The sequence below is a fragment of the Pyrgilauda ruficollis genome, unplaced genomic scaffold (assembly GCF_017590135.1).
Source record: "Pyrgilauda ruficollis isolate IOZ18807 unplaced genomic scaffold, ASM1759013v1 scaffold10, whole genome shotgun sequence".
In the NCBI taxonomy this organism is placed as follows: domain Eukaryota; kingdom Metazoa; phylum Chordata; class Aves; order Passeriformes; family Passeridae; genus Pyrgilauda; species Pyrgilauda ruficollis.
In genome coordinates, this window is record NW_024508101.1 from 11,112,777 (window position 1) to 11,139,991 (window position 27,215).

Here is a 27,215-nt window from a genome sequence, read left to right on the forward strand (position 1 = left end):
AAATATATTTCAGAAATAGAGCTTAGGCTAAATCAACTTCTAATAAAAAATAAATTCACACTTGGTGGATCTTTACACTAACTCAGCAATTACTAAATCCTTGTGGGAAAGGATGTTTGGTTTGTTAAAGGGTGAACCCTGCTTAATTAAGTGTCTCCATTGACCCCCAAGGGATGCACAGGAATATAGAGAAAAGGGGTACACTTTCAGACAAAGCAAATTTTAGGGAAAGCATCAATTGCTGGAATGACAGAGTAAATACATGTCATGAAACTTGATATCACAGCAAGAGGAGAGGAGAGGAGAGGAGAGGAGAGGAGAATGATGGGAGAGAGCACAGCAGGCTGCTGTGTAGCTCTGATAGTAGGGTAAGGGAATAAGGAACAAGGATTTTCTTTGCAGTTAGGCTTTTGTTCCCAAAATGAATTTTTAATGGATCATATTCTGTTGGCATGCAAAGGTAAATAGTCCGTATGAGACCCTTCTGCTCTTGTTGACAGCACCATGTTCCTAAATTTTAAAGCAGTGGTTTTGTTTGAGAAGTAGATTTCATAGGCTGTGTCTGCTAAACCATTTGGCATTCTGCACACCAGGACCACAAAATGAACTTTTGCTGACAAGAAGGAGGAAAAAAATCAGAGGAGGAGGACAGAATAATAAAATATATTAGTAGTATGTGGTTATGGAAGAATCTGCTGCAAAACCAAAAAAATGCTGGAAGTTATAGTAGTCAGGGAGCAGCTGGAGAGAACAACAGACAGCACAAGCAATAGAACACATGGGAAATCATGGGAAATGAAGCATGAAGAGGAAGGATTGAAATCAAGTGAAAATCAAAGAAGCCAATGCCACTAAAGCTATCAGTTTAGAGTAATTAATTTGGATTTGCCCTTCTCTTTGGCTGCTTTTAAAGATATTATTATTAATCCTTAGATGGAGTCCAGTCATTCACCTTTACTTATTTCTGTAATCTGCCTTTGCTTTTCTGTTGGTTTTCCTGGATAAGACATGTATGGGGATGAGCCAGGAGTGGGGGCTGGGATGAACTGTTCTCACTTACCTGTAAAATATCTCTTTTAATGTCTTGCAGCCAAAAAAGAAGCTTGGTCTCAGGCAAACCAGATTGAGGAAGAAAATATTAGAGGAAAATATTGTATTGATCAGGTTAATCTTAACAATGTCAGGAGGAATTATAAGTAGCTCAAGATTGTTCTGCAAAATTCTACAGTCTCATGGACCACCTCACAAATTGGTGTGAAATGGAGAAAGGTTGAAGGGTAAGCACAAGGAATACATGAGTATCACAGAAATTGTTTGCAGGCTTCCACTGATGTGTTGCCCCTCAGTAATCTCACCTTCCCCAATCAGTAGGAATAAAATTATTAGATTAAGCTACAAGTGGTTAATACCCCTAAATGTAAACTACAGTCAAATAATAAAGCAATTTTACCATATAAATAAAAATAATTATTGGTAAAAGTAGTCTTATTTTTTTGTAGGTAATAAAAATTTGCAAATCATCCTGTCATGAAAAATCACAAATCTGTAACTTGCAAACAGTAGCTGTAAGAGTGGAGTGATTAGTATTTTGCCTGTGCTCCGTATTTGACAGGGCAAAAAACACACACTTAAAATACAGTAACTGAATATCAGTTTCAGCCTTTTAAACTGATGTATAAAAGATTACCTATCCTACATAGATGCTAATTTGAGAACTGGTTGTTTTTCATTACAGAAGCAACACATATTTTTTTGGGTAGTTCATTTGGTTTTTTGTTTGGGTTTCTTTTAATTAAAAGCCCCACAAGATTATTAATACCAGATTCAGAGACATTTTTAGTATTAAAAGGAAGGCATCTTCCAAAGGCAGGAAATTCAAAACAAGAGTGGGAATTCTGCCCTAGAGCTTTTTTCCATAGGAGGGAGGTTGATGGAGTTATTCTAGCAGCCTTTTTGCCTTGGGAATGAAGAGGTTTTTACAGAGCTCTGAAGGGCACAGGCTCAGCTGCGGTGCCTCAGCTCAGTCCTGTGGCCAGCACTAGAGGGCACAGCCTCAGCTCTGCTGGACAAGGGCTGCACGTGGGCATTGCAGCCCTACCAAAAAACCCTCAGCTGAGTTGGTCTGGCTTGTTTTCATTCATTCTACTCTTTATCTAGAGGTTTTCTTTAGACATTTGTCCCTTTTTGTCTTTTCAATGTCTAAATAAAAGTTTCCTGTACTGCTATATAATTAGTCCAATTTTCCCACTGGATTTGTACACATCTCTAGAATGAACTTCAGTGTTTTACTGAAGGGAAATCCTGCCCTTGTCAATGTGAGCACAGACAGCTTAAAGAATGTTTTTACAGAATGGCATTTCCTTGCATATGGTCATTGTAATGTTCATAAAATGTTCATCACCTCGTCAGAAAAAGGGTTTTGGGGGCAGAAAAAATAATCAAAAGGAACCTGAAGAAGAAGGTCCAAACCTTGGAATTTTAATATGCATAAAAATCAGAATAAGATAACACTATGAACTTTCTCTAGCAGGAATTATGGTCTCAATTCTAAGGAGTATCCCACCATTTATTTTTTCATTTTTATTGCTAAGATTGACTGCATAATCCACTCTACAAACCCAGCATTATTGCACCAGGGCTAAGTGCTACAGCCAAAAGCTAGTACTGCCATGCTTAGAGTGGTGCTTTATTTTGGTAGCTGAACTGGAAGCATTGACTGGAGAAGGGCTGTTATTGTGCTGCCTGCTTTTCTTGCTGCTTTGCAATTGACAAAGCATCATTTATCACGCTTTGCATTCCAATTTTTCTTTGCACGTTTTCCAGCTCATCATAACATAATTATGTTTCTGTTTCCTTCAGCCAGGGGCTGATACTTTCTTTTACTAAGACAACAGCTGCACTGCACAACCTTGATGAATCCCCATAAGGGTAAAGGGAGTCTGTGGTGCTTGTTTCTGCCTTGGCAACCCAAATGTTCAAGCTCTTTTTTGTGACAAATGCTGCTCTAAAATGCACCCAACCCCGATGCTTTCATAGCATTTCTCAAAATTAGGTTTTATATTGTAAATTGGACTTGAAATATTAAACATTCTGTCTGGTTTGTAATTTTAAAGGCTTCCTTTGTAACATTTCTGTTTATGATGTTTGTAGGTTATAGACTCTGGGGTGGAATTTAGAAGGCTGTAGTTACTGATGTGAGATTTGTATTTTGAATGAAATTGACTTTATGTGTGACAATAAGCACAATCTGAAGGTCTATGTCCCTAAAAACCATCTTAAGGCAGCTTTCACAGTACAGGTGAATCATTTCCTTGTTACAGCCTCAGTTGCTCCAGCCACATTGGTACATAAAGGTAATTACAGAAACCCTACCTCTGAAGGGCATTCATTGCTAGGGATGGAAAAATACAATATTTTTATTATCAGTTTTTGAGATATTTTATTTAACTCTAATGTAGTACTCTGAACCTGAGATTTTAAAGTACTTCAGAAAGGAAGAATGATTTCTGTATTTTACATAGGAGAAGCCAGTGCAGAGAAAAGCAGGGCTCAGTACTGGAGGCAAGCTGAGGGCAGAATCCATTCTTAATGCTCCTGATTTTGTTTACCCAATTATACCATTACTAACTCCCACCTCATCTCAAAATCTATCCATCAGAGCACTGTGTACAGTGGAAGCAGCAACTTTTTCAGCCACTGAAGATTGCCCAGGTTTGTAAATATATGGGATATTGTGTTCTGGACAAAACCACAGCCAATTGCTCTGGACAACTGCATTATTCAGGGCAACATTTTCCCTACAGTTTTGCTTTCTATCCTATTGTTCTGGTGTTATTACTCCTGACACCATAATTTGAAGATTGTTTGTATTTATACATAAAAATTACAGTAAATGTGTACATGGAGACAAGAGTTTAACTGATATGATCAGTCCTATCAGCCATATTTATGTGCTCCATGATCTAAGGATTCTTTGGGACACTTGAGAGTATTTTAGTTTCGTGATGTTTGAGCTCTGTCCAGCACACTGGACACTGATGCAATTGCCTGGAAAGCAATTAGATGTTAGGTGTTGATGGCAACTCTCCCTGCCCAGCCAGGGCCAATTTCTCTCAATGGTTCTGCTGTTGATAAAAAAAAGCAGTGGCTGCTTGTGTTGGAAAGACAATGAACACATGGCTCACGAGAGGAGCTTGCCCTGTGCTCCTTCTTCCTTATAATCCTGAGGCAAATTCAGGCATATTTCACTCAGATATATTTTAGCATTTTTTCATCTATCATCAGTTTCTTTACTCAGTCCACTCATGTTCAATATAAGATGTGCATTCTCTTTCTGATTCATGTACAGTAATTACTTCCTAACATCTGCCTAACAGATTTTGTAAGAAAAGTGACTCTTCAAATATTAAGAAAAAAAATTCATGTATGAAATCTTTGAGATCTCCATTTCTGGGGTTTGTGATCCACAGCTGACTGGATTCATTTCCCAGCCAGGAAGCTGGTTCAGCAAAACAGCTGCATTAGTTATTTAACTGGAGGCCTGATCCTGCTTCTGCTCACACTGATGCAAAGCAGGAACAGTACCTGCAAAAAATAAAAAATATCCCTAGTGTGAAATGCACGTTGCAGAAAAAAAATAAAGCATTGTGCTGTGGAACAACAAAAGAACTGTAGCAGATACTCTGCCATCCTGGCATAGGTGCTAGGCAGGACCTTAATGTCTTGCAGAAACCTTACCCCAAATACACTGCCAGCTCCTGGGAGGGCTCTTTTACTCTGGTAGCACCAGGTGACCAACAGAGCTAAGGCCCAGTTGTGCTCAGTGTTGTGCCCTAATACCATGAAATCACAGGTGACCTATTCTGTACTAAGTACCAGACTCATCACTGTTTGCATCTGGTTCATAATTGTGCCCTCTCAGTTATTTAATTTTTACAGTGTCTGCTACAATTACTTTATACCTTCTAGTACAGAAAAATGCACTCACTGGCTTTTCTCCTAGGCTGAATTAATGCATGTGGTAATTGACCCAGGAGTACACAGAAAGGAGAAGTTAAATGAGAAGTATTGCAGTGAAAAATGGGACAAAGCATTCCAAAGTATCTCCTGTGTAAGGTGGCAATCCTTCTTGGACAACCTTAGGACATGAAGGGATGGTCACCAGAGCCTTGTATGCTTTAGAAATGTCTTCAATCCCCAAGGCCATCAACACCTGTCATCTGATCTTATTCTAAAATTAGTAGCATGTACTGTTAATAACATCAAAAGTTACAGTATCTGAGATTTTGCTCCCCAAACCTCATCCTGTTTCCTCCAACACAAGTTATCCATTGTATTTTGGCTACAGTCTGACTCTCATGTAGCACAGGTATCTGTGGTTTTGTTTGTGCTGTAGAAGCAGTGGCATCTGCAGCTGCTGTGGACTCATAACACCAATTCATATTCCTGTTGGAGACCCATTGGAGGGGACTCCTGAACACTTGCAGGGAACCTTCCAGCCCACAGTACTATGCTCTGACACCAGCATGTGTTTGCTTTCATTTGTTGACTTTTCCAGGTACATTACTGAACCTTCTCTGGAGTTACAGTAAATTTTTAAATGGAAACTGAGGTTTCACAAGAGGAAAGAGAGCTCCTGGATGGAGATACCTACATGAAGCTTCATCATTCCTAGACCTTGGGAGGAAGAGGACAGCAGATGGGAGGCTGCAACATTCAGCTCCTAAGCTGGAGAATCTCTCTTTCCCTCCCATGCTATGAAATGTGTACAAGAAGCACTGACCAACACACGCAGCCTCAGTCACGTCCCAAGACCTCTGCCTAGTACCCCAGCACTTGCAGGGATGGGAGTACAGCAGCAGCTATGCTGTGGTTAAAAACAAGGACAAATTCCTAGCCTTTAGTTTTGTGGGGCTGTCTGAAATGAGACAGGGTTGAGACCAATCCAGTGATGTCTGTTGGAGTCCAAAGCCTCCCTCTGCAGCCAGCCAGACACGTTCCCCAGGCTGCACCCGGCAGTGCAGAGCTCTGCTGTGGCTCATCTGCCTCCTCCTCTGTGCCCAGTTTCAAATCTCTTCAGAAATATGTTCTGTAACAATTAAGGATTTCTGGGGCAACTCCATTAAGATCAGAAAGATATCCTTCTGCTTTGAAATATATGAGCATGAATGATCCATTCAGCACAGCACCCCTTGGCCAGTCTTATCTCTCTGATGATCAAATATATTTTTAATTATCAATCTATCTGAGGGGATTTTTTTTCACTAGACAATATCCAACTGTATTGTAAGAGCCATTTGGATTGATGCAGAGAATTTGGCAGCAAGATAGGGAACATTTGGGCTTTCAACACTTAGGAACATATGGAAAGAGGTTTGGAAGATTGCCACATGGGATGTAGCTTGGAAGATGCTACATTTCTTCATCCTTTTTTTTTTCTGAACAGAAATAGAAGAAATTTTACTTTTTTTTGAAGGATCCTAATTCCTGTTTATTTCCTATGCTGCTTTAGGATAAACCACTATGGTCAGCTGCAAGGTTTGAGCAAAATCAGCTGCATGTTTATGGGCAACTGTAGGTGGGCAATTAAAAGCATGGTGATATTGCAGATTTTTCAAGTTTTTGCCTCCTAATTCATGAGAACCCGCAGAGGTGAACTCACAAAGCTGCAGCCTGTGACTCAGATCACGGGGTGAAGGAGGGTATCTGGTGCCCAGCCTGTCAGGATGTGCACCATTTACTGAGGGTCTGAGGGTAAGGCCCTGCTGGTGGTCCTTCCTTCATGCTGGGACCATCTGTGACCCATTCACCTTGACACCCAGGGCTGGACACACACACCAGGCTGTCTGTGTGTCTCTGGTAGAGTTTCACCATGGACTGGTGAAGCTGTGTTGGAGCTTCAGCACTACATTACAAATCCCAGTCACCTTTGGGACAGCATGGGAATGGGAGAGGGGAACCTCCTCTAGCCCAGCACTCAGGACTGGACATGAATGAACCAACATCATCTTCATACCACTTTAGGGACAAATGCCTCAAGCCCATGGTGGGAGTATTCTGTTTCTCTCAGAGTTATTGCCTCTGCTTGTCAAAAGAACAATGCTTTTTTTCTAATTTTTAAAAAATATTTTTTATGGTTCCATTATGTCCCAGGTTGGGGGGCTGCAGCAAATGCAGAATTTATTGGAATACACAAACATGTATTTGCACAATTGCAAAGTAGGCCCTGCAGCTTAGTAAATGCTAATTAATCTCTCAGACTGCTAGGAAATCATCATTATCCTGGCTCAGCAATGAGAAACAAAGACCAAAGAGAGTGGCAGGGGCTTATCTTGAGTGACAGAGTCAGAGCAGAGAGAATTGCAGTCTTCTTTGGTGTTCTGAACAGTAAACCACACAAGTTTGGCAAGACTGCATCTGAAGAGCAGAATGGAGGCACCTGGGGATTTTCCCTCAATCCCTGTCTCCGAGAGCTCAGCTCAGGGCAGGCTGCAGCTCTCATCCCACCTGACTGCTCAGATTCCCTTTTCTTGAGAAGTAAGAGCAATGGAGAGCTCTGACTGCAGCAGGGAGCTGGAAACCAGCCTGGCTAAGCATTCACTTCTGGGAACTGGGAATCACTCTGACACCCGTGTTTTGGTAATAGTCTGAGTGTTTATTGTCCACAAATTCATTGCAGCTTTTTATCTTGCATTTTCCTGTGAGAGTTTGTTTCAACACTTGCAGCCAAATAATGACTAGACAGGGCAAGTTCCTGTTATTTCTTTGCTAATGGGATGCCAGGAGTCACTAAGATATCTCTAGCTGAGGTGAAGGCTAAGATGACATCCAGGATCAGGAAGAGAGCATGGAGGGATTGGTGACAAGAGCAGAGGAAGGAGAATCTCCTCCAAAGGTATTCAAAGACCTGTAGCAACAGCTTTTGAGAACTGACCACATAAGTCAGAAGGACAAAAAAGATAGGCAAATCCCTAAATCATGTGGATAGGATTTGTTATAGAATGAAATCTCTGCCTTTCTGAATAAAACCTGGAAAAGTTCATGTGAGCTTCAACAATATTTTTAGCCATATATACAGCGACTGCACATTTCTGAGCCAGCTAAAATTCGATTCAGAATGCTTTAATATTTTGCTCCTTCTTACAGAGCACACCTTGATGGACATTAGTTTTTCCTATTTTCTGTGGCCATAATAACCCCAAATTCTGCTATTCTGAGGATGCACTTTTGGTATCAATTTGGAAATCTTTTGACTCTAACACAGTTACATAATTTTCTTAGAGAGATTAAGGAGTATTAAAACTAATGTATGAACCAATCTTTCCTAAAACCCCATCCAGTTACATGCTTCTTTGCATCTTCATTCCCATCTCTACTGATCTAAAAGGAGAAAAAGGACTCTCCTATCAGCCTGCTCTTGCTGTCTGATTAGCTGGCAGCGATCACAGCTCTTCTTTTGCTCTGTTACAGTTTCATTTCCAGAGGAAAAAGCCCTGATGGATATTGAGCCTCAGGATTGTGGCACCACTGCAAATTAAATGAGGTGTCTGTTTATACCAAAGGGACGGCAGTACCTCCTTAATCAGACTGTCTGTTCTTTGGAAATCAGCAGATATTTTGCCTAAAAGCACCCAGCAGTGCAGTGTAACTCAGTAATAACTGTTTATTGGGGCTCAGGAGGGAAACCCCAGAAGAAAAACTGTAGGTGCAGTTAGAAGCACTGGTGAGTGGCTGACTTTGGGGAGTTTCTTTTGCCTTTTGTTTTAAGATTGCCTGAACTTGATGGAGGCTCTTTCATTTAAAAGACAGAAAGACCTACAAATTAAGCAACATCTAGCTCCTAATGTGTGAAACTGCAATTTGCATACATCATGGCAGCTGCTGAGTTGGTCCTTATTACCTCTGCTGGAGTGTTAATTTAACCACAACTTTATCATTAATTTAAATGGAAAAGCAGCGGGTTGCTGGCATGCCACATTATCTGTCAGGCAACCTGGGAATCAGCTGACAGAGCCAGAAAGAGATTTCAATTCAGAGGGGCTGCAGGGTGCTGCTTCCTGGACCTGTGGTCACAGACAAGCTCCAGATTGCCCTTGGCCTGCTCTAAAGGTCAACACTAACCCCAAGGAAAAAAACCCAAATCAATATTGTATCTGGACTGTCATAAGAGAATAGATAATACAATCAAACTTGAAATCTCTATATTTCTGATTTTCTTGTCCCTGTGTACCCAAACTGGCACTGTTTATACAGATATGATAACCAAAACATCATTACTGGTTCTGACAACAAATGCTTTGTAGAGCAACCATTGGAAGGTGGTCCAGACCCACCCTGAGGGCTGAAGGCACTCGGGCTCTCTGCCCAGGCAGGAGACGCCACAGCTGCCCACACAGGACATGCTGGGAGCAGGGAGCAGCTGTGCCAAGGACGGTGCCTTTGGCCAGTGCGTTGGCTGAGCCTGCAGGCACCTCCACACTCAGCTGATGCCACATGGAGGAACGAACATGACAGAACCACTCAGGTGGGAAGTAAAGCAAATGTGAGGTACCAGCTGCCAAACCAGAGGCTGCCTCACTCTCCAGGAAAAGAGGCTGAGGAGCCCCAAGAAACTGCTGAGATGGGAGATGAGAAGAGCGGTGTCCATGCTGGGGAGCCACCCATGGGCATGGAGTCACCAAGAGTGAGGGCCTACTCTCCCAAGCCGTCATGATGTGGCACCATTTAATGACACAACTGTGTATTCTCCAATGGAGAATGAGGTTCTGCTCCGAGCCATGGCAAGAGTGACAGAGATGAGTTCAGCTCAGAACCTCGGTTGTGATGTTTCAATGGCAGAAAAGAAAAACCATGTCCTGATGCCTGCCAGAGTTTAACTGAGCTGATGCAGGTCTCCTCTGAAGTTCAGATAGAGCTGACTGTGACTTGTGGTCCTGCTCACGGCAAACCAGAGCAAAGCCTCACCCATGGACACTTCGTGTGCACTCACCCACCAGAACAGGTGTCCTGCTTTCAGCTGAAGTGTGAACGCTGTCTAGCTGTTCTCAAAAGCTGGACTGAGATAAAGACACACTTGGAAACTGGTCAGACTTTCTCCTAAAAAAAGGGCTATTTTTCCAATAAGTGAATCACTAAGAGTTGAAATTTAGAAAGGAATGTCTTTGCTCATGCAGCACCAGCATGTACTGTATGACTGGTGTTATGCAGACACTGTTCTAAGACATTAAATTCAACACATATTTCCTTAACACAGATAAATTTGCATTAAATGTGCCTTTTCTGTCTCTGATGCCTAGTCCTTCTCGTTGTTTTAAAATACACTGTGCTGAAAGATCACACATTTATTGAATTATCACAGATACCCTTCCCTTGGTATTAGCTTAACAAAGTTCAGGAAAAACTTGTCTTCGCCCACATCTCAGCCATTCATTTTTATAATAAAAATCACCATGACAACAGATAATAATATCAGAATGAAAAGATTATTATTTAATTACATGAAGAAGGTGAACACAGGCTTAGCTTACAGCAGAAAAAGCTTTTAATTCCAGCAAAAATATGGGGGGCACACACTCAATTTGTGACATCATGAAGTGCTGCTGAGAGCTGCCCAGGGGTTGCTCCACTGCATGATGGGGTGTCCCAGTTAATTCAGTGAAGTGCAAGAGAAATATTCATAATTTCATGAGCAATAAAGAGAAATTTTCCTTAAAAGTGTTGGTGTTTTTGTGAAACAGGCTCATTATAGAAATTATCAGAAGAAATGCATCCATAAAGAAACATGATTATTATTTAAGTAGTGGTCTGGTTTAATATAAATAAAATTAACTACATAAATGCTCCATTGTCAACCAGCACCATGCTATAAATTTTTCCAAGTTAGAGGAGAACAGGGCAATTTGCAGGATACAGTCCATTTTTATCACAGCTGTGGCATTTCATCAGCACAGTGTTCTATCTTGGCTTCTGTGAGAGCTGTGGTATCAGACTGGGTATTTTTATTTCTGAGATAAATCTGAACTTTTAATAAGAACAATCTGGGAGTTTAGACAATATATATCTTTGTAATCTGGTCTCTTGAATTCTCTCACATGAATAAACTTTAATTCACTGGTAATTTTTTCCTAGTTTTGTTCACAAATGCTATGAAATACGCTTTTAAAATAATGTACTTTAATTTTCCCTCTAAACCCAACAAACTGCTGTTAGTTGTTGAACGTTTCTGCAAACTTCCTCTATGGCTTTTAGAGAAACTGTGTAATAAAATCATCAGAATAAAAATCTAGATAAGGAATCTACATTTCATTTCAATTTTCTCATAAGTTATTACAATCAATCAACCAATTAGCATGGTGAACAAATAAATTAATGCCATTTAAAAAAGAACATTCTGAAAACCCCTTAATGTCTTTCTCAACTAAAAGTATTGGCTCAACATTAATCAATTTTATAACCCTAAATTCTGCTTAATCTTTTTTCCATCTTTGCTTAAAGATATGGAAATAAAAATAGTGTATTATGGCCCTCTCTGTTGCTCTTTAATTTCCAGAGTATGAGATGTACATCAGTGCAGCCCCACTATTCTGGACCAATTTAGTTGATCTCTTTCTGATCTACACCAGCACAAACAAGAAGATAGCCATAAAATATACATATAACAACTCAATTTGGTCAGCAATCCTTCTTTCGTGTACAGCTTCAGCCCTTGGCAATCTCACAGAAGGGCAGGAGGATCAGTTTGGGAAAATTTCTGTCAGCTATGGAGACAGTGGCCTTGGTTTTGGGAATGACTTGGATAGGGTCAGCAAGCAACAGCATCTGCTCTGGTTGGGTACCCACACCTCAGAGGTAGGCGGGTGCTCCTGTGCTGGAACTGCTCCAGCCACCCAGGAACAGCTGCCATCCAGAGATTATGCCTGGTTCTGTGCAAGGTCTGTGCGGGACATAATTCCTGAAGTGGTCACCAACACCAACTGCAGCTGCACCACCCCAAGGAAGAGTCTGATGCTCCCTAGCACAGTGCCTGGCAGGCAGCACATGGACAGGGGTGAGGAGAATGGCACCGGTGCCTGGCGGCTGCGTCCCAATGTGCCCCTGTGCCTGACATTAGAGCAGCTCCCTATCCCAGCTAGGAGCCCAGTGCAAGGCTATTTTTAGCCCTGGCACCTCACTGTTACCAGGAGCTCTGTGTGCTGGGTGACAGCTCTGCTTCCCTCTCCCATGCACTCTCAGAGGCCCTTGCCGCTCCCAGCATCGAAAAGGTACATTTAAACCCCATCCACTTGGAACAGGAAAGGGAAGGGTGTTTGATGTTGGGACAGATGGGCAATGTGGAATCACGGGGGCCAAGCTTGCTTTGGGTTGCTGGGTGCATGGGAAACCTGCATGTTTGTCTTGGGGAATCCTTAAAGGTACTACAGAGGAGCATAAACACAGGGACAGCTGCAAGGCAGCAGCAGGGGGAGGAGGCTGCAGGACCCACTGCTGGTACCAAAACTGAGCCTCTCAGTTCCTTACAGTTCCTTACTGCCTAGTTCATAAAGGAATTGTAAGAGATTCATTACAAAGTTAGGACAGGAACCATTGACCAACATCAAACGTGGGGTCTGTTTGCAGCTATATGCAGTGTGGGAACAGGATCGGCCAGTGGATGCAGAAATTTCAGTGCCTGAAGTCTGTGTGCAGTGGGGAGATTTGAATACTCCACAAACCTGCAAACATCTGGTCTTGCTTCCAGATAGGAAACTCAGAAAAACTCTTGCCTCTTCCCTCAGGGTATCTCTACATGCCTGGGACTGATCCCCACCAAAGGGATGAACATTTTCAATATGAGGGTCCATGGGGACTGCAGATTTAGGAGATATTGAATGTGTGTGTCAGTGAAGGGGCCATTTTGGAGGCGGTGGTGTGTTGCTCTGAATTTTCCCTTCTGTGAATATGGACATACCCACATATTCGCTTGGTAGTGATTGAAACTGGAACTGGAGAAATTCAGTGGAAAGTTTGGATTCAAACAGTAACTAATGGAATCCTGACACTGAGTTATAAGGGTTTACAATTTGCACTTTATTACAATCTCACTGCTGAATGACAGATTATTAAAGGTTTTACATACTAGCATTTGCTCACCAGAGGGATGCATGCTCCTGAGTTATGTAAGTATTAGCAATTAGAGTTAACAATCTTTTGTAAAAATGCAAAGAGGGCCTAGTTTGCATAGTTATTAAATTATGTTTATTTTCATTGTGATATAGTCCTGTTTATATAATATAACTGTTCTGGAAAGTGAGCCTTTCCTATACTAGCCAGTGTATTTAGAGAAATGCAAAAAGAGAAGCTCCTTGTCAGGCTGCCTAAAGAGCTACTGAAATGCATTTTAGAAACACATTTTCCTTCTGCTGGCATATGTCATTGTAAAAAACTTATGCATCCTCCTTCTGTGAACGAGCACTTTGCCATTTCAGTTAGTTTTTATATGCAAGAAAAATGATCTGCATATGTGAACTGTTAAAGAAATGGGGTTGGTATGTATACCTTTAGGTTCTATTCTTATACAATTAATTCACATAATTGGCTCAGACTGGGGTTTGTCCATAGGCATTTGTTTGTTAACAGTGCCACATCAATTTTCTACTTAAATTGTGGGATTCTTTTCACTGACTTCACTGAGCTTTGAACCAGATTAAGTCAGGTGAAGGCACATTCGAAAAGATGGCCCATAGGGTCTTTCATTTCCAGCTGCTTTGATTTTTTTCATGAATCTGTAACAGTTTAAAGAAAAAAAAATATGCCTGGTATTTGCTGAGATAGGATCAATATTAATCCAATCCCACATCTAGGCCTCTGAGTTGGCAGTACACAGAGCTCAAACTGTCAAATCTTCCCAGAATCATAAACTACCCAAAGGCTTTGAAAACTGATCAAAGTATCTTCAGGTCTCCAATGGTCAATCATGCTCCCAAACAGTTTTTGAAGCTTTGCAGACTGCTTAAAAAATCTCCCTGGTAGGTACCAAGTTTCTCCTAGTTCAGAGAACCTTGCTGAGGTCCATTTTATTTTTATTTTAAATTAAGAGCAATGCAATGAGAAGGAAAATAAAGCTTCTGCAGAAAGGGCAGGCTGGGTCTGTTGCAGTCTGAGTGGCGATGACTGCAGGCTGTGCTGGAGTGGGATGCTTGGAGCAGCAGGGATGCAAGGATGCACACAGGGGAAGGCAACACTGCCACAGCTGCCTACATCTACAAAAGCAGCTTGTAGGTCAGCAGCCTGTGTCCCTGCACTGGGAAACTCCTTTTGCACTACTTGCAGACGGTAACAAGCTAAGAAAGCTCCCATGAGCCTGCCTAGCAAGATCTGGCCTGTGCTTGATCTAGTGAGACCTCAAAGTACTTTTACTCAGGCTTCTCAGTAACAGAAACAAGGTGCCACAGGGATGGAGGGAGAAAAATAGTTAAAATCTCTCTCAGAAGGACTGTTAAGACTTTATCTCATATGAGCCAATGACATCATTGGATTTGTAGCATTAGTAGTTTCAAAACCTCAAAATTCCTCCTTCCCTGCCAGGAATAAATCAGTTCTGATCACCTGAACTGTACCTGCTATGGGGCTGTGTAGGATATGGGGTTACAATTATTAGAGTTGTAAGGCTTATGCTCACCAGAAAGCCCCATGGGAAAGGCAGAGCTGCAGGCTGGACTGCTGGGAGCCAATTGAGGAGTAAGAGATAGCTGAGTGACAGCTGGAAGTGAGACTGTGATTGGCTGAAGGAATGTTTGGACAGTGTAGGAGCAGGAAGCTGATTGGAAGGCAGGACATGTGGACAGCAGCACGGCAGCTGAGCCAGTCAATGGGCACTTTCTTTCTGTCAAGTTCTGTTAGGTCTTGGTTTGCTTTCAGTTATGTCAGGTTAAAAGTAAAGGTATAAAAAGGGGCCAATTTTACAATAAAGCAATCTCCTTTGGATGCATACGGGGGTCCGTGTCGCTTTGTTCCCCACTGCTACAAATGGTGCCCGAACAGGGACCTATAAAGGCGGCGCAGGGTGTGCGGTCTGCTCTGGTAGCAGCTCTCACTAGGTCATGGAACTGGCCAGGAAGGATCTGGGAAAAGGATCTGGGGAAGGATCCAGGAAGAGGACCTGGGAAAAGGATCCGGGAAGTGGATCCAGGAAAAGGATGTGGGAAGAGTTCGGGAAGGAACTCAAAAGTTTGGGAAGGAACTTGGGAATTCAAAGTGTGCACACCTCACTGGGAGGGTGAGTAGACCAGTATGGGAGGTGGAATATCCCAGGAACAGAGCAGGAGCTTGGGCCAGGTCAGGCAGCTCCTACATCAGCAATCTATTAACATGGGTGTGATTCGACACCCAGTCCACCCTCCTGGACTGGGTGTCGAATCAAGTTAAAGGTTTTCTCTTTAGTGGGCCCCTTTGATTAGAGCCTGGCCAGAGACTTTCTGATATCGCCAGGGACAGTGATGCCAAAGTTTATGGGGACCTTGCTACATGAGGGACAATCATGGCAGCCATTAAAGGAAGTCACTCAAGTGTCAGCCACTACATGGCTTCGTAAATTAAATCTGCCGAACCCTCAGTGCCACCAGAACCCATACACAATCCTGAGACTGACCCAAACCCCACAGAATTGCCTTACCCTGAGATCAACCCAGGCCCTGCAGGACTACCTCACCCAGATAAAAATCCCTGCACGGCGGGACCCCTCAGCACGGAATTCCCACATGGCGAGCAGATGGCGGACTCACTTCCTGCCCAAGACGGCGACACACCAGTCCTGCGCTGGCAAAAATGCCAGGAAGCCGCCATGAAGGAGGGCGACCTGGCAGTCATTACAGCCTGCCCAGTAATATATGCAGCAAACCAACAGCCAGCATACTGAGAACTAGATTATAAAGTAGCTAAAGAACTGAGGGCAATAATAAAACAAAGCGGCTTATCCTCCCACCATGCCCTAAGCTACCTAGAACCCTAGAACCGCACTGTGTATGTCCTCACACCCCATGACTGGACGAGCATAATGAAAATGATTCTAACAGCGACGCAGTTTGCAGTCTGGCTCACCGATCACAGAGAGCTGTGTACAGCCCAGGCAGAAGCGCTGCAGGACAGAAATCCACCAGTCACCATTGTGCAGCTGACCTTGAAGCTGACCGCTGCTGTGCAGGGAGGGTGCCTTTGCCGTCCCTGCAGCCCAGGCAGGCTACGCGTGTGGTGTATATGATATCACCACTCACCTAGCCCTGCAGGCCCTGCAGCGACTCCCAGGGACGGGTATCAATTCTAACCTGTCTTTTGCTAAGATTTCACAGGATCCAAGGGAGTCGTTCATGCAGTTCCTGGACAGGCTGCATGCCACGCTCTCCCGACAGGTGGACAATGATGAGGGCAGAGTTATCCCGTTGTGGCAGCTTGCTTTTACAAATGCAAAGATTGTAGAAAAGCATTTCCCGCTGTTCATAACCCACACACTTGTGATACAGCAGATATGGTTAGACCATGCCAAAGTGTGGGAACTACTGCTTATAACACTAACATTCTGGCAGCGGATTTAGCCACGCAGTTCTGGGGTTTGGACACACGGGCGGGGGTCGGGGCAGGCCTGGCCCCGGGATGGGGATGGGGTGAGTGGGGGTCGGGATGGTCCTGGCACCGCACTGGCGGCGCTGGGCTTGCTGCAAGTGGCCCACAGCGCCAGGAGTTTGTAACTTCTTGTAGCAATGGGGTGTTTCTCACACAACCAGCATTCCCCGCTCTCCCACAAGGCAAATTTGTATCACTATAATTATTCTACACATTTTACTGTGTTTGTCTCCTCGCTGCAAGGGGCCCAGCAGAAGAGATGACAGGCACTGCCTTTGTATTTAAAAACAAAAAGGGGGGGAGTTGAGGTGCCCTCAGGAGCTAAAGCCTTATATGTCCTTAATTTTTTAAATTGTGATGAGACGGGACAAACTGTGAAAGGCAGTGTTCTTTTGACATGAAGGCTCATCTGAAACCTCCTGTGATGTAAAGGACTTACTGACTGGAGAAAGGAAAGGACACTGGACTTATTAACATGGGGAAGAGGCTATGCCTGCATTTCCACAGGCCGTCATGGGAAGTGGATTCCATCACGACTGTGTTATAAGCACGTTACAGTTTTTGAAATGTTGTTATAGCTACTATTGTTGCTACTGTTATTAATGTCTTAAGACTTGTTTAGGTTTTTCCTAGTAGGTTTTAGTTGCTTAATAAAAAGAGAGGGGGGAGATGTAGCGTAGGGCGTTATAACTGTTAGAGTTGTAAGGCTTACGCTCACCAGAAGGCCCCATGGGAAAGGCAGAGCTGCAGGCTGGATGGGCGGGAGTCGCTGAGGGGTGAGAGCCATTTGAGTGAGAGCTGGGAGGGAGATTGTGATTGGCTGAAGGAACACGCGGACAGCGTATGAGCAGGAAGCTGATTGGATGGTAGGATGCGTGGACAGCGCATGAGCAGAAAGCTTATTGGCTGAAGGAACACGTGGACAGTGTAGGAGCAGGAAGCTGATTGGCTGAAGGAATGCACGGGCAGCATATGAGCAGGAAGCTGATTGGCTGAAGGAACGCGCGGGCAGCATATGAGCAGGAAGCTGATTGGCTGGTAGGATGCGTGGACAGCAGCACTGCAGCTGAGCCAGCCAATGGGGGCCTTCTTTCTGTTAAGTTCTGTTAGGGCTTGGTTTGGTTTCAGTTATGTCAGGTCAAAATTAAAGGTATAAAAAGGGGCCGATTTTACAATAAAGCAATCTCCTTTGGATGCATACGGGGGTCTGTGTCGCTTTGTTCCCCACTGCTACAGCGCTGTTCCTGAGAGAACAAGAGGGCGGAGCAAGGAGGGTTCTTTCAATTACTTTAATAGAAGGTGATCCCATCATCTGGCAAATCTTTCAGAATTCCCTAAGCTATTTAAGGCTGAAGTTTCACCTTTAAAAGTGATGCGGACACTTCAGTTCCTATATCACACAGTAAGCTGAAGCAGGAGCTGGGCTTTTAACTTAATTAGATGCCTTTGAGAGCCTGAAAATCCTAATTCTTTAAGTAACTGGCAACTGACTGAATATGGAAACTTCCAGAAAGGTACCCTGGCTGCTGGTAGCTACAGTGATGCTTGAAACACATCTATGCACTAAATGTATAATTGTTACAGAGAACCATCTTTTACTGACACTTACCTGTATGCCTATATGAACATAAATTTCCTAAAAGAATTGGTTATTCTCCAATTCCAGTTGGAGATTCTTAATGTTCTGCCACAAGTCTGTATATTTTATCTGGACAGAATGGATGAAATTGATTCAAGAAATCATATCTGAATTAAAGCAAGAAAGTAAGTATTCCCTGAAACTGTGAGTGACCTTTTCAGCACAGATCTCCAGCCACAGAGTCGAGATGCTTCCCAGTCCGATCACCAATAACTATCCTTTCAACTGGCTTTTTCAACCAGCTGGGCACCTAACTGATCTTGATTTAGTCTGTGGATTTTATCACAATTTGTCACATTTGACCATATCAGTAGTCTTAAGACAAAGTATCTTAATTTTTCCCTTATTATCCCTGAAAAAAATGAAGAAAATTAGGTTGGATTGACACAATTTGTTCTTGATAAATAGGTGCCATAACTGCTTTTATCACCTTGTTACCCTCTAAATCCTTATAATTCAATCACATAATAATTTCTTCTGGCATCTTTCCAGGTGTCAGAATTAAGAGAATGATTCCTATTATCCTATAGATACAGGAACATCTATAATTCATTGGAAGCTTCCTTTATATATCTTATTATACCTGTTCCTTGTGTCAAGATTAGCATTATTATTTGCCCTTTTTGAGCACTGTGGGATCTTTTGCACGGTTTAAAATCTTGATTTTAAATGCCAGCACAGCCTTCATAATTGAACTCTGAGATTATAACATTATTATCATCTGGGTGCTGATTTCTGCCTCACTGTGGCTGTCAGCCAAATGTCATAATGCATACAATTAACAGATTTGCTTCTCAGCTTACTGATAACAAAGGAAGCACAAATAATTCATGGGCAGAGGCACTGGTTCTTTGATGTGATTGAACTCTGATCCTTTCAGCACCTGAAGGGAGGCCAGCTGAAGGCAGGGCAGCCTCATTAAGGCAAAGAAAAAGAAAAAAAAAAGCAGAGGGGGAAGAGGAGGATGCAGGAGGTGCCCCCCACGCTGGGTGCTGTGACCTCTGCTGGGCCAGGTCCTGCAGCTCCCACCCTCCCACCATGACACGGAAACAGGAGATTCCTCGGGAAAAGACAAAAAAAATATCTATGTCCCAGACAAAAAATACAGACAAAATAATGTCTCTTATTACACAGTAGCTTGTTTTTTCCCCCCAGAGGTTGGGGGAAATTCCTGATGAGCTACTTCCATCTGGTAGACAGTTCCTTTGCACTGGGGCTGTTCAAAGAGCCTGCAGTGTAACTGAGAATTGAGGACAGCATTTATTTATAGTTTGATAGTCTCATAAAAGCTGGAGAGCTGAGCTCACAGCAGTGTGCTTATTTATGTTTTAAACTGCTCATGCAGCACGCTACTGCCTTGCAAAGTGTATGCTGGAGCTCCTGCATACCATTATATATGGCTCTTCGTAAGGTTCATGCACAAAGGCAAAAAAGAAAAGGTGAAATTAGACTAACTAAATAGTTGATATAAAAAAAGTAGCAGAGAGAACTGGAGAAAATTTAATACCCCAGCTCTCAAATAAAGTAACATCCAATGAAGGTTTGCACCTGAATCCATTTTTCACAGTAGAAGAAAAAAGTATCCCAAAATTCTGACCGAGGCATTAACTGATTTCAGCTCCTGGTGACATTATAAAGGATTTGAACTTTGCACTGGAAGTTTTATAGTGACAACTCAGCCTCTGACAAAATCTCAGAGCAGTGCCCCACTGCAAATTATATTTGTATCACACTTACCCTCTCTTTTACTATCAATGTACCATCTTTTTCCCTCTGTAACCCAGAGGGAAATCAAAGCAGCACTGTTCCATTATTACCCTTTAATAGTCTTCCTAGTGATATAAAGGAGAATATTAATATCCTTCCAATGACCTCACCTAAACACTGCTAAAAGCTAGGAGGGAAGTGACAAGTTTGCACCTAAAGCACAGGGATGAATTTCTGAAGTTAATGAAAGGATTTCACCCCTGGGTTTTAATCCTGTTTTCTTTTTAACCTTTTAGCTTCAGTTTCCTCAGCTGTAGAATGGAGAAAGTAGACTCACATGGAAGTCAACAACTTTGTTGAGTTCAGTTCAGTCAGGAGCTGGCTGTGCTGTCAAAGCACAGAGATAAAGAAGGTGTGTTCTGACAAGAAAAAGTGAATATTGTCTTTGGCAAGAGTGAGGTAACCACACTCTTCCTGCAGCTCTGCCTGGGGAAGCAGCGTGGCTCTGCAGAGCTTGTGAGGTGGGTGAAGCCAGGTTGGAGGGCTGCAGTGATCCCCCTGGAAGGTGCAGACCTGCACAGGATGAGGTGGTGGTGGGTGTGGAGCAGGTCCAGGAGAAGGAGCCCAGCCCATCTCCTGCTCCCAGGCTGCGGGCAGTCCTGCTGCTGCTCCTGGGGAGGGCGTGCAGAGCAGAGCCAGCAGCTTTGGGGTGTTCAGGAGACCACCTGCCCTGGGTGCAGATGGACACTGCCCTTCACTGCCTGGGCAGTGGCTGTGGGACTTGTCCATCAGATTATTAACACCTCAAGCAGCACATTAAGCACATGAGCTGCATTTTTTCTCAACATTGCTGTTGCTGAGGCCCTACTGATGAAAGAGCAGAGGAGATGGCTGCCAGAGTCTTGTGCCAGATGTGCTGATCGCTGGTATGAACACTTTAAAATTCACAAATCTAATGAACAGTGTAATCACTGATGAAGTGTTGCTCTTGAGAAAGCTAAATTAACAGTGAAAGAAAACTTAAAGGTGACCAGCAAAGGAAATGAAATCATAAGTCAGTTCTACAGACAGCTTCTTCGTGATCTGTACAGAAGTCTGGGAGAAATGATGGTGATTAATTATCTCACTTGTTCTTTACATTAAAAATACACATTTTGACCATTAAGGAAAAGCTGGGGGATGCATGAATTTTGACTTCATAAAAGAGAAAGGAGAGATGTTGATAATTTTGGAGGAAAAGTCATGATTAGTCAGAATGTGAAACAGGATTGGGGCTTGTTGGTGCTTACTAACACTTTCATACAGCTTCAGGACACTACAGCTCATCTTCTTTAAGAGGTCTGTGCTTATGGTATTTGAGATGGGAAGCACAGTTTCTGAGATATAGGGAGGTTCCTTTATCAAAATGAAGATCAAATATTACAAAATTATGAAATAGCACAAGGGGAAACAATAAACAGTCTAATTATCATGTAGGATTAAAAAAAGAAATTTCTTATCTCATGAAAGACTTCTACTGACTGTAAAGACTGCTCCAGAGGTAGTCAATACAGGATTAAGACCCATGTTTTCTCAAATGCAGTATTTAATTTCAAAGGAGACAGGGAAAAAAAAATCTAGATTTTGAAATACCACCTCTATCTTTTTTGTACTAAACTTGCTGTTTTGATTGAATTTTAGAGATATCATAAGAAGAGCTCAGAGCTTGGCCCACATCCAGATGTTAATATTTAGTCTTCCAAATTCATTTTTTAAATCTGGTAATAACCCTGTTTCATTTCTTAGATTTGTTGCTTCTGGTTCCATATTTGGAATATGGAAATACTCAATCAAATCAAGGAAATGCCAATCTTCAAGCATGCTTGGCTTTTAAATTAGCACTCAAAGTGAGGAATCTACCTAACTGTAGAATGAGAACTAGTTCCAAAAACAACAGCTAAAAGAGTAGGTTTGAGTTTGGTGATATAGCTGTAGGTTTCTTTTCCACCTGGGAAATAACTGTAATATTTTTAAAGATCTATCTATCTAAATCGGTAGAAAAATCTGGACTGTTTGTAAAAATACCTTTAGAGAGATTTCAAAGAATTTCATATACTCATTTTTTAATGTTGATACATGTTTCTTTAATGAAACTTAGACTTCTCTTTGTGCTGCCAGGATTTGAGAAAACCAATTCAATCTGTGATACAAGCCCTTGATCCTGCAAGTATTTAAGCTGCTGAGGAATGTTACTGCTTTGAACAGTCTCATTAAGCACTTTGTACCATGTTTACAATGTGTTTCAAACATGGTTATACCACAGCTTTAGGACTTGTTCGTGTACTGGTGACTCATGACATGAGTCCTTAATGCATTTCTAAAACAGAACTGTCTCATTACCATAGTACACCCAAAAACTGTGATAAGGACTGGTATCCCTCAAGTGATGGTAAATGTCATTCTCCCACTGAATTTCTACACCTGTACCTCACATTCTGCAGAAAGACAGAGATTCACTAAAGGATCTGCCTTCAAAAAAAAAAAAAAAAAAACAAACCAAACCAAACCCAACCTCAAAACAAAAACCAAATAGAAACGAGACCACAAATTTCCCTTTTCTCCCCCCTTAAATAAAACTGGAGGAAGCATGTTAATAATTACAATTTTATGTAAAATGTCCCCTGAGCTTACTGTGAGTGGAACCAAAACTGTGACTCTGCAGCACATAAACATCCTGCTGAGAAGAAGGAGGACAGCTTGAAGGCTGGCCTCTATTTACTGAATTTATTTACTCTATTTACTTTACTTATTCCAAAGAAAACCAGTAGCAACTCTGTAGAAACCCGTGACCTATGCATTGGTGTGAGAGAGAAAAGAATCTGGCCAGTTGGACCAAGTTGCTTCCTGCCACTTCACTATCAGTCTCTGAGGGTGAAAGCTGCCTCTACCCACAACAACTCTCTCAGCTCAATTTTTGTAGGCTCTGTATCAGGATCAGGGAAAAGAGGGAGAAGGCATTTGAAAAAGGCTGCTTTGAAGGGAAGTCTCTGATAGTCTTTAAATAATCAAATAATTTGGAGGTAGGTATTGAAAACTGAAGGTCATTTGTAGAGTTTATTTTTCTTATATTTTATCTTGGAGACCTTGAACCTGAGACCTCACCACAATTTTGCACTATTTTTATACATTACTGATTCATAACACACCATACAGATTATTAACTTTAGGTAATTACTGCAATATTCATTTGCCCAATAGTTTGTTCTTATTGGACGATATTATGCTTCTATCTCTAGAAACATTCCCAATGAAGACTTTTAGTTCTGAGGATATTTAAAGAGGGGAAGTTTGGAGATCCACCATGGATCGCAAGGCCGAGGAGAAGAGAAAGCAGCGCCACAGCTTGACTTTACTGGAGCAAGTAAAGAGAATGAAGGAATCAACACAGATAACCGATGTGGTGCTGGTTGCAGAAGGCGAGAAATTCCCCTGCCATAGGGTGGTGCTGGCTGCCTTCAGTGCCTATTTCAGAGCCATGTTCACGTGTGGCCTGGCGGAGTGCACGCAGAGGGAAGTGGTGCTGCACGACGTCTCTGCCGAGAGCGTGTCCGTGATCCTGCACTACGTGTACAGCGCCGAGCTGCGCCTCACCAGCCTCAACGTGCAGACTGTCGCCCTCGCTGCCTACTTCATGCAGATGGAAGAGGTTTGCAATATGTGTCAGAAGTACATGATGGACCATATGGATGCTTCCAACTGTGTGGGCATCTATTACTTCGCAAACCACATCGGGGCAGATGATTTATGCGACCAAGCGAGGAAATACATGTATCAGCATTTTGCTGAGGTGAGCTTGCAGGAAGAAATACTAGAGATTGAATTCCAGCAGCTGCTGACTCTCATCAAATCAGATGATCTGAATATTTCCAGGGAGGAGAGCATTCTGGACCTCGTCATTAGATGGGTGAAGCACAGCAGAGAGTCACGTTCAGAACACCTTGTTGAGCTCCTCAAGCAAGTGAGACTGGTGCTTGTCAGCCCCTCTTTTCTTGTGGAAGCCCGGAAGAGGAACACAATTATTCTGTGCAATTCAGAATGCAATGACATGTTCGAGGAAGCACTGAAAACCATCCAGCTGTCCAGGCACCCTTCCCTCAGCCTGCGGTACGGCATGGAGACTACAGATCTCCTGCTCTGCATCGGCAACAACTCCCTTGGCATCAGGTCCAGGCACGGCAGCTATGCAGATGCCAGCTTTTGTTACGCTCCTGCAACACGAAAAACTTACTTCATTTCCTCCCCAAAGTATGGAGAGGGCTTGGGATGTGTTTGCACTGGTGTTGTCACTGAGAAAAATGACATCATTGTGGCAGGCGAGGCAAGCGCCGTCAAAATGTCTAGAGAAAGGACCAGGAACATTGAAATTTATAGGTGTGTACTCTCTGTCAGAAATCCCCTAATTATTTAAAAATTTTAAGTAATGTCCCTGGGGACAAAAAAGAAGAAGGACCATTACACAAAGCATTTTTTACTTGATTTCTTTTTTCTTAGAGATTTTGACTACTTTGATTAATTTGTCACAACTTATTCTCACAGGTCTGAGTTATATACATACAACCAAATTCTTCTGAAGGAATGAGGAGTTACTCTTGTGGTACCTCTGAGTAAATGAGCTCAATTAGATCAATGCATGTAGATTTTATATTCTCTTTACCCAAATCTCAGTATTTTCCTTGGATATTTCTTTTCTAGGTCATTAGCAGGGGGAAATGAGCCAAGTGACGATCCAATGAGCCCAGTACCACAGAGAAAACATACTTCTCTGTTGATGCTGATGATAATGCTTCATAGATTAAATATACTGATTGATAACTCAAAAACCTCATTCTGTTTTTACTCATATCCTTTTCAGAGGTACACATTTTAAAGAAAACCAGACATTTCCTGGATTAAAGATCAAATTTTGAAGTGGTGACAGCATTTTCAAATGCAAATGCCTAAATTTGAGGAAATAAATTCATAATGAGGCAGGTGAAGTGGCTTTCTTTTCAGCAGTGTTGAATTCTCACTGCTTCCACCAATTTCAGCAGAAACTGATTGAGCCGCAGATGCAGAAATAAGTGCCTTCTTACCTTAATTAGGGTAAAATATCTTTGAAAGGACACCTAGGATTCCTCATACTAAACATGCTTGATCTTGCAAACATTGGGCTCGATTCTATAACTTCTCTGTAAAGGAGAGAGCTCCTCTTGTCATTGTACCGAGTAAAGGCTGACAATTAAAGGGGTAACGTTTCCAAAGAGGCTGATGGGACCTGGGTGAACCAGGGCATTTACACCTGTGGGTTTTCCTGCAGATACCACCAGCGAGGAAACCACTTTTGGCACAGTCTGTGCACCACCCAGCTCCGTGAGCTCTACGCGCTGGGCACTGCCCACAACGACCTCTACATAATAGGAGGGCAAATGAAGGTGAAAAACCAGTATCTGGTCACAAACTGTGTGGAGAAGTATTCCATGGAGCAAGGCACCTGGAGGAGCACGGCACCCCTGCCGGTACCGCTGGCCTGCCACGTGGTGGTGACAGTGAAGGACAAGCTGTACGTGCTGGGTGGATGGACACCACAGGTTGAGAATTGTGCCCATTTACTGTGTTTGCTTTGTGCACTAACAGGAACTGTTGTGTAATTTTACAGCGCTTCTTGCATGGGAAAATACATCGGTGATAACACAAGAATAAGTTGCTCACATTCCTCTGATTAGGCATATTCTGTAGGAAAACCAAACAGGGTGAAGAAGAATAATATCCATCTATGCCATCCTCACTGTAAATACCAACTTCAGGAAGGGCAGTTTTTATTCACAGACATGTTGACAGTGGGCAAGAGTTTAAAATACATCTCCTTTGTCATTATAAGTTACATCCTTTCTATTCCTTATTTACCATCCTCTTAATTTTTCTAGGTATAATAAATAATGGCATTTAATCATACAGGGACTCTTAACTGTGCCCTGTCTTCAAAAAGTGTGTACACAGTACACTTCAGGGACAGATTTCTATATGACATTTAAAGTTCACCTTGATTTCTCAGGAAGCTTTCTTGGTTAACTAAAGTTAATTTATTTGATTTTTATTACATTACATTTTAAATGAAAAGTCAAAGCATTCTCTGGAAAGCAGAGTCCTTTAACTGATCCATTTATTTATTTCTGTTGCGTTGCTTGGCCATGTAAAGTTTTTCCAGGGATTTTCAGCAGGGCCACAGATACATGTCCAGTAGTACAGGGATTATACAGAGCTATGCTACAAGATGGATGTCAAGGGCACTGCTCACTCTCTCCAGTTGTCCCCAGTGCAAAATACCTGTTTTGCAGAGTCTAGCCCATTTTTATTTATTGCTTGGTGAATTTCAAATTTGAGTGCTCAGGAAAAAGCCCCACATTTACGTGACAATGAAGTGGAGCATCTGTAATGCTCGCTGCAATATGTTCAGGCTGTCATCACAACTCAATGGTTTCTGTCCTCTTGAAATAAATTACTGTTCAAAGTATCTAAAAGTGAGTTGCAGTCAGCTAACAAGACTTCCACCTCTTTGAATATTTTGAGTGCGGGAGTCCCCAAGGAGGCAACAAAAAGATCAGTGAATATTTCTGATGCAGAAACAACTGTGCAAGGGTATCTCATATGTAAAGAACTAAAAAACGAAAACACTTAATGTAGAAACAATCTGTCTGTAAAAAAAAAAAAACTTGAACTGAAAGGTATGTCATATAACAAAGATAGATGCTGAAGTCAGACAACAGCTTTGTTAAGCTTTTTTCCAGAGCAGATTGTGAGAAGGAAAAGTGGCTTAGAAGCACAAGTCAGGAATATTGAGCCAAGAATAATTTTTTTAAAACCTACCTGAAGTGGATACCTGCCTACCAGTACTATCAGTGGCAATGCATGGGTGTCTGAGTTTATGTAGAAATAGGTTTGAGATGAGCAGATTAACAGCAATTGATCAAAACCCACAGCTTTGTAAGATTCTGGTGTACCTGCACAGACCAGAATAAATTAGCTAAAGTACTCAGAGAAGTGCTTTAAGACCAGCACTACAGAGTGCTGAATTCTTCTGGTACCATCTATCTTCCCCCTGTCAGATGCAGTGATTGCTTATGTGGGGTTACCACAGCTGCCCTGGGAAAGCAAATGAGCTGGCCAAGCCAGGGGCTGTCCCTGTGCTGGAGCAGCACTGAATGTTCTGTCAGTCCTGAACAAACACTAACAACAGCATTGACAGAGTGCCCTAAATGCA

General features: G+C 42.4%; 1 protein-coding gene across 1 annotated transcript in view; it reads left to right on the forward strand.

Annotated features, from left to right (window-relative positions):
* Positions 1–12,189: 12,189 nt before the first annotated feature.
* Positions 12,190–27,215, forward strand: part of KBTBD12 (kelch repeat and BTB domain containing 12) — a 41,654-nt gene continuing 26,628 nt past the window's right edge. The window contains exons 1-3 of the mRNA XM_041465067.1: positions 12,190–12,260; positions 23,215–24,349; positions 25,275–25,545. Coding sequence (XP_041321001.1) covers positions 23,280–24,349; positions 25,275–25,545 — 1,341 coding nt within the window. The 5' untranslated portion in view covers positions 12,190–12,260; positions 23,215–23,279. The remainder of the gene's footprint in view (positions 12,261–23,214; positions 24,350–25,274; positions 25,546–27,215) is intronic.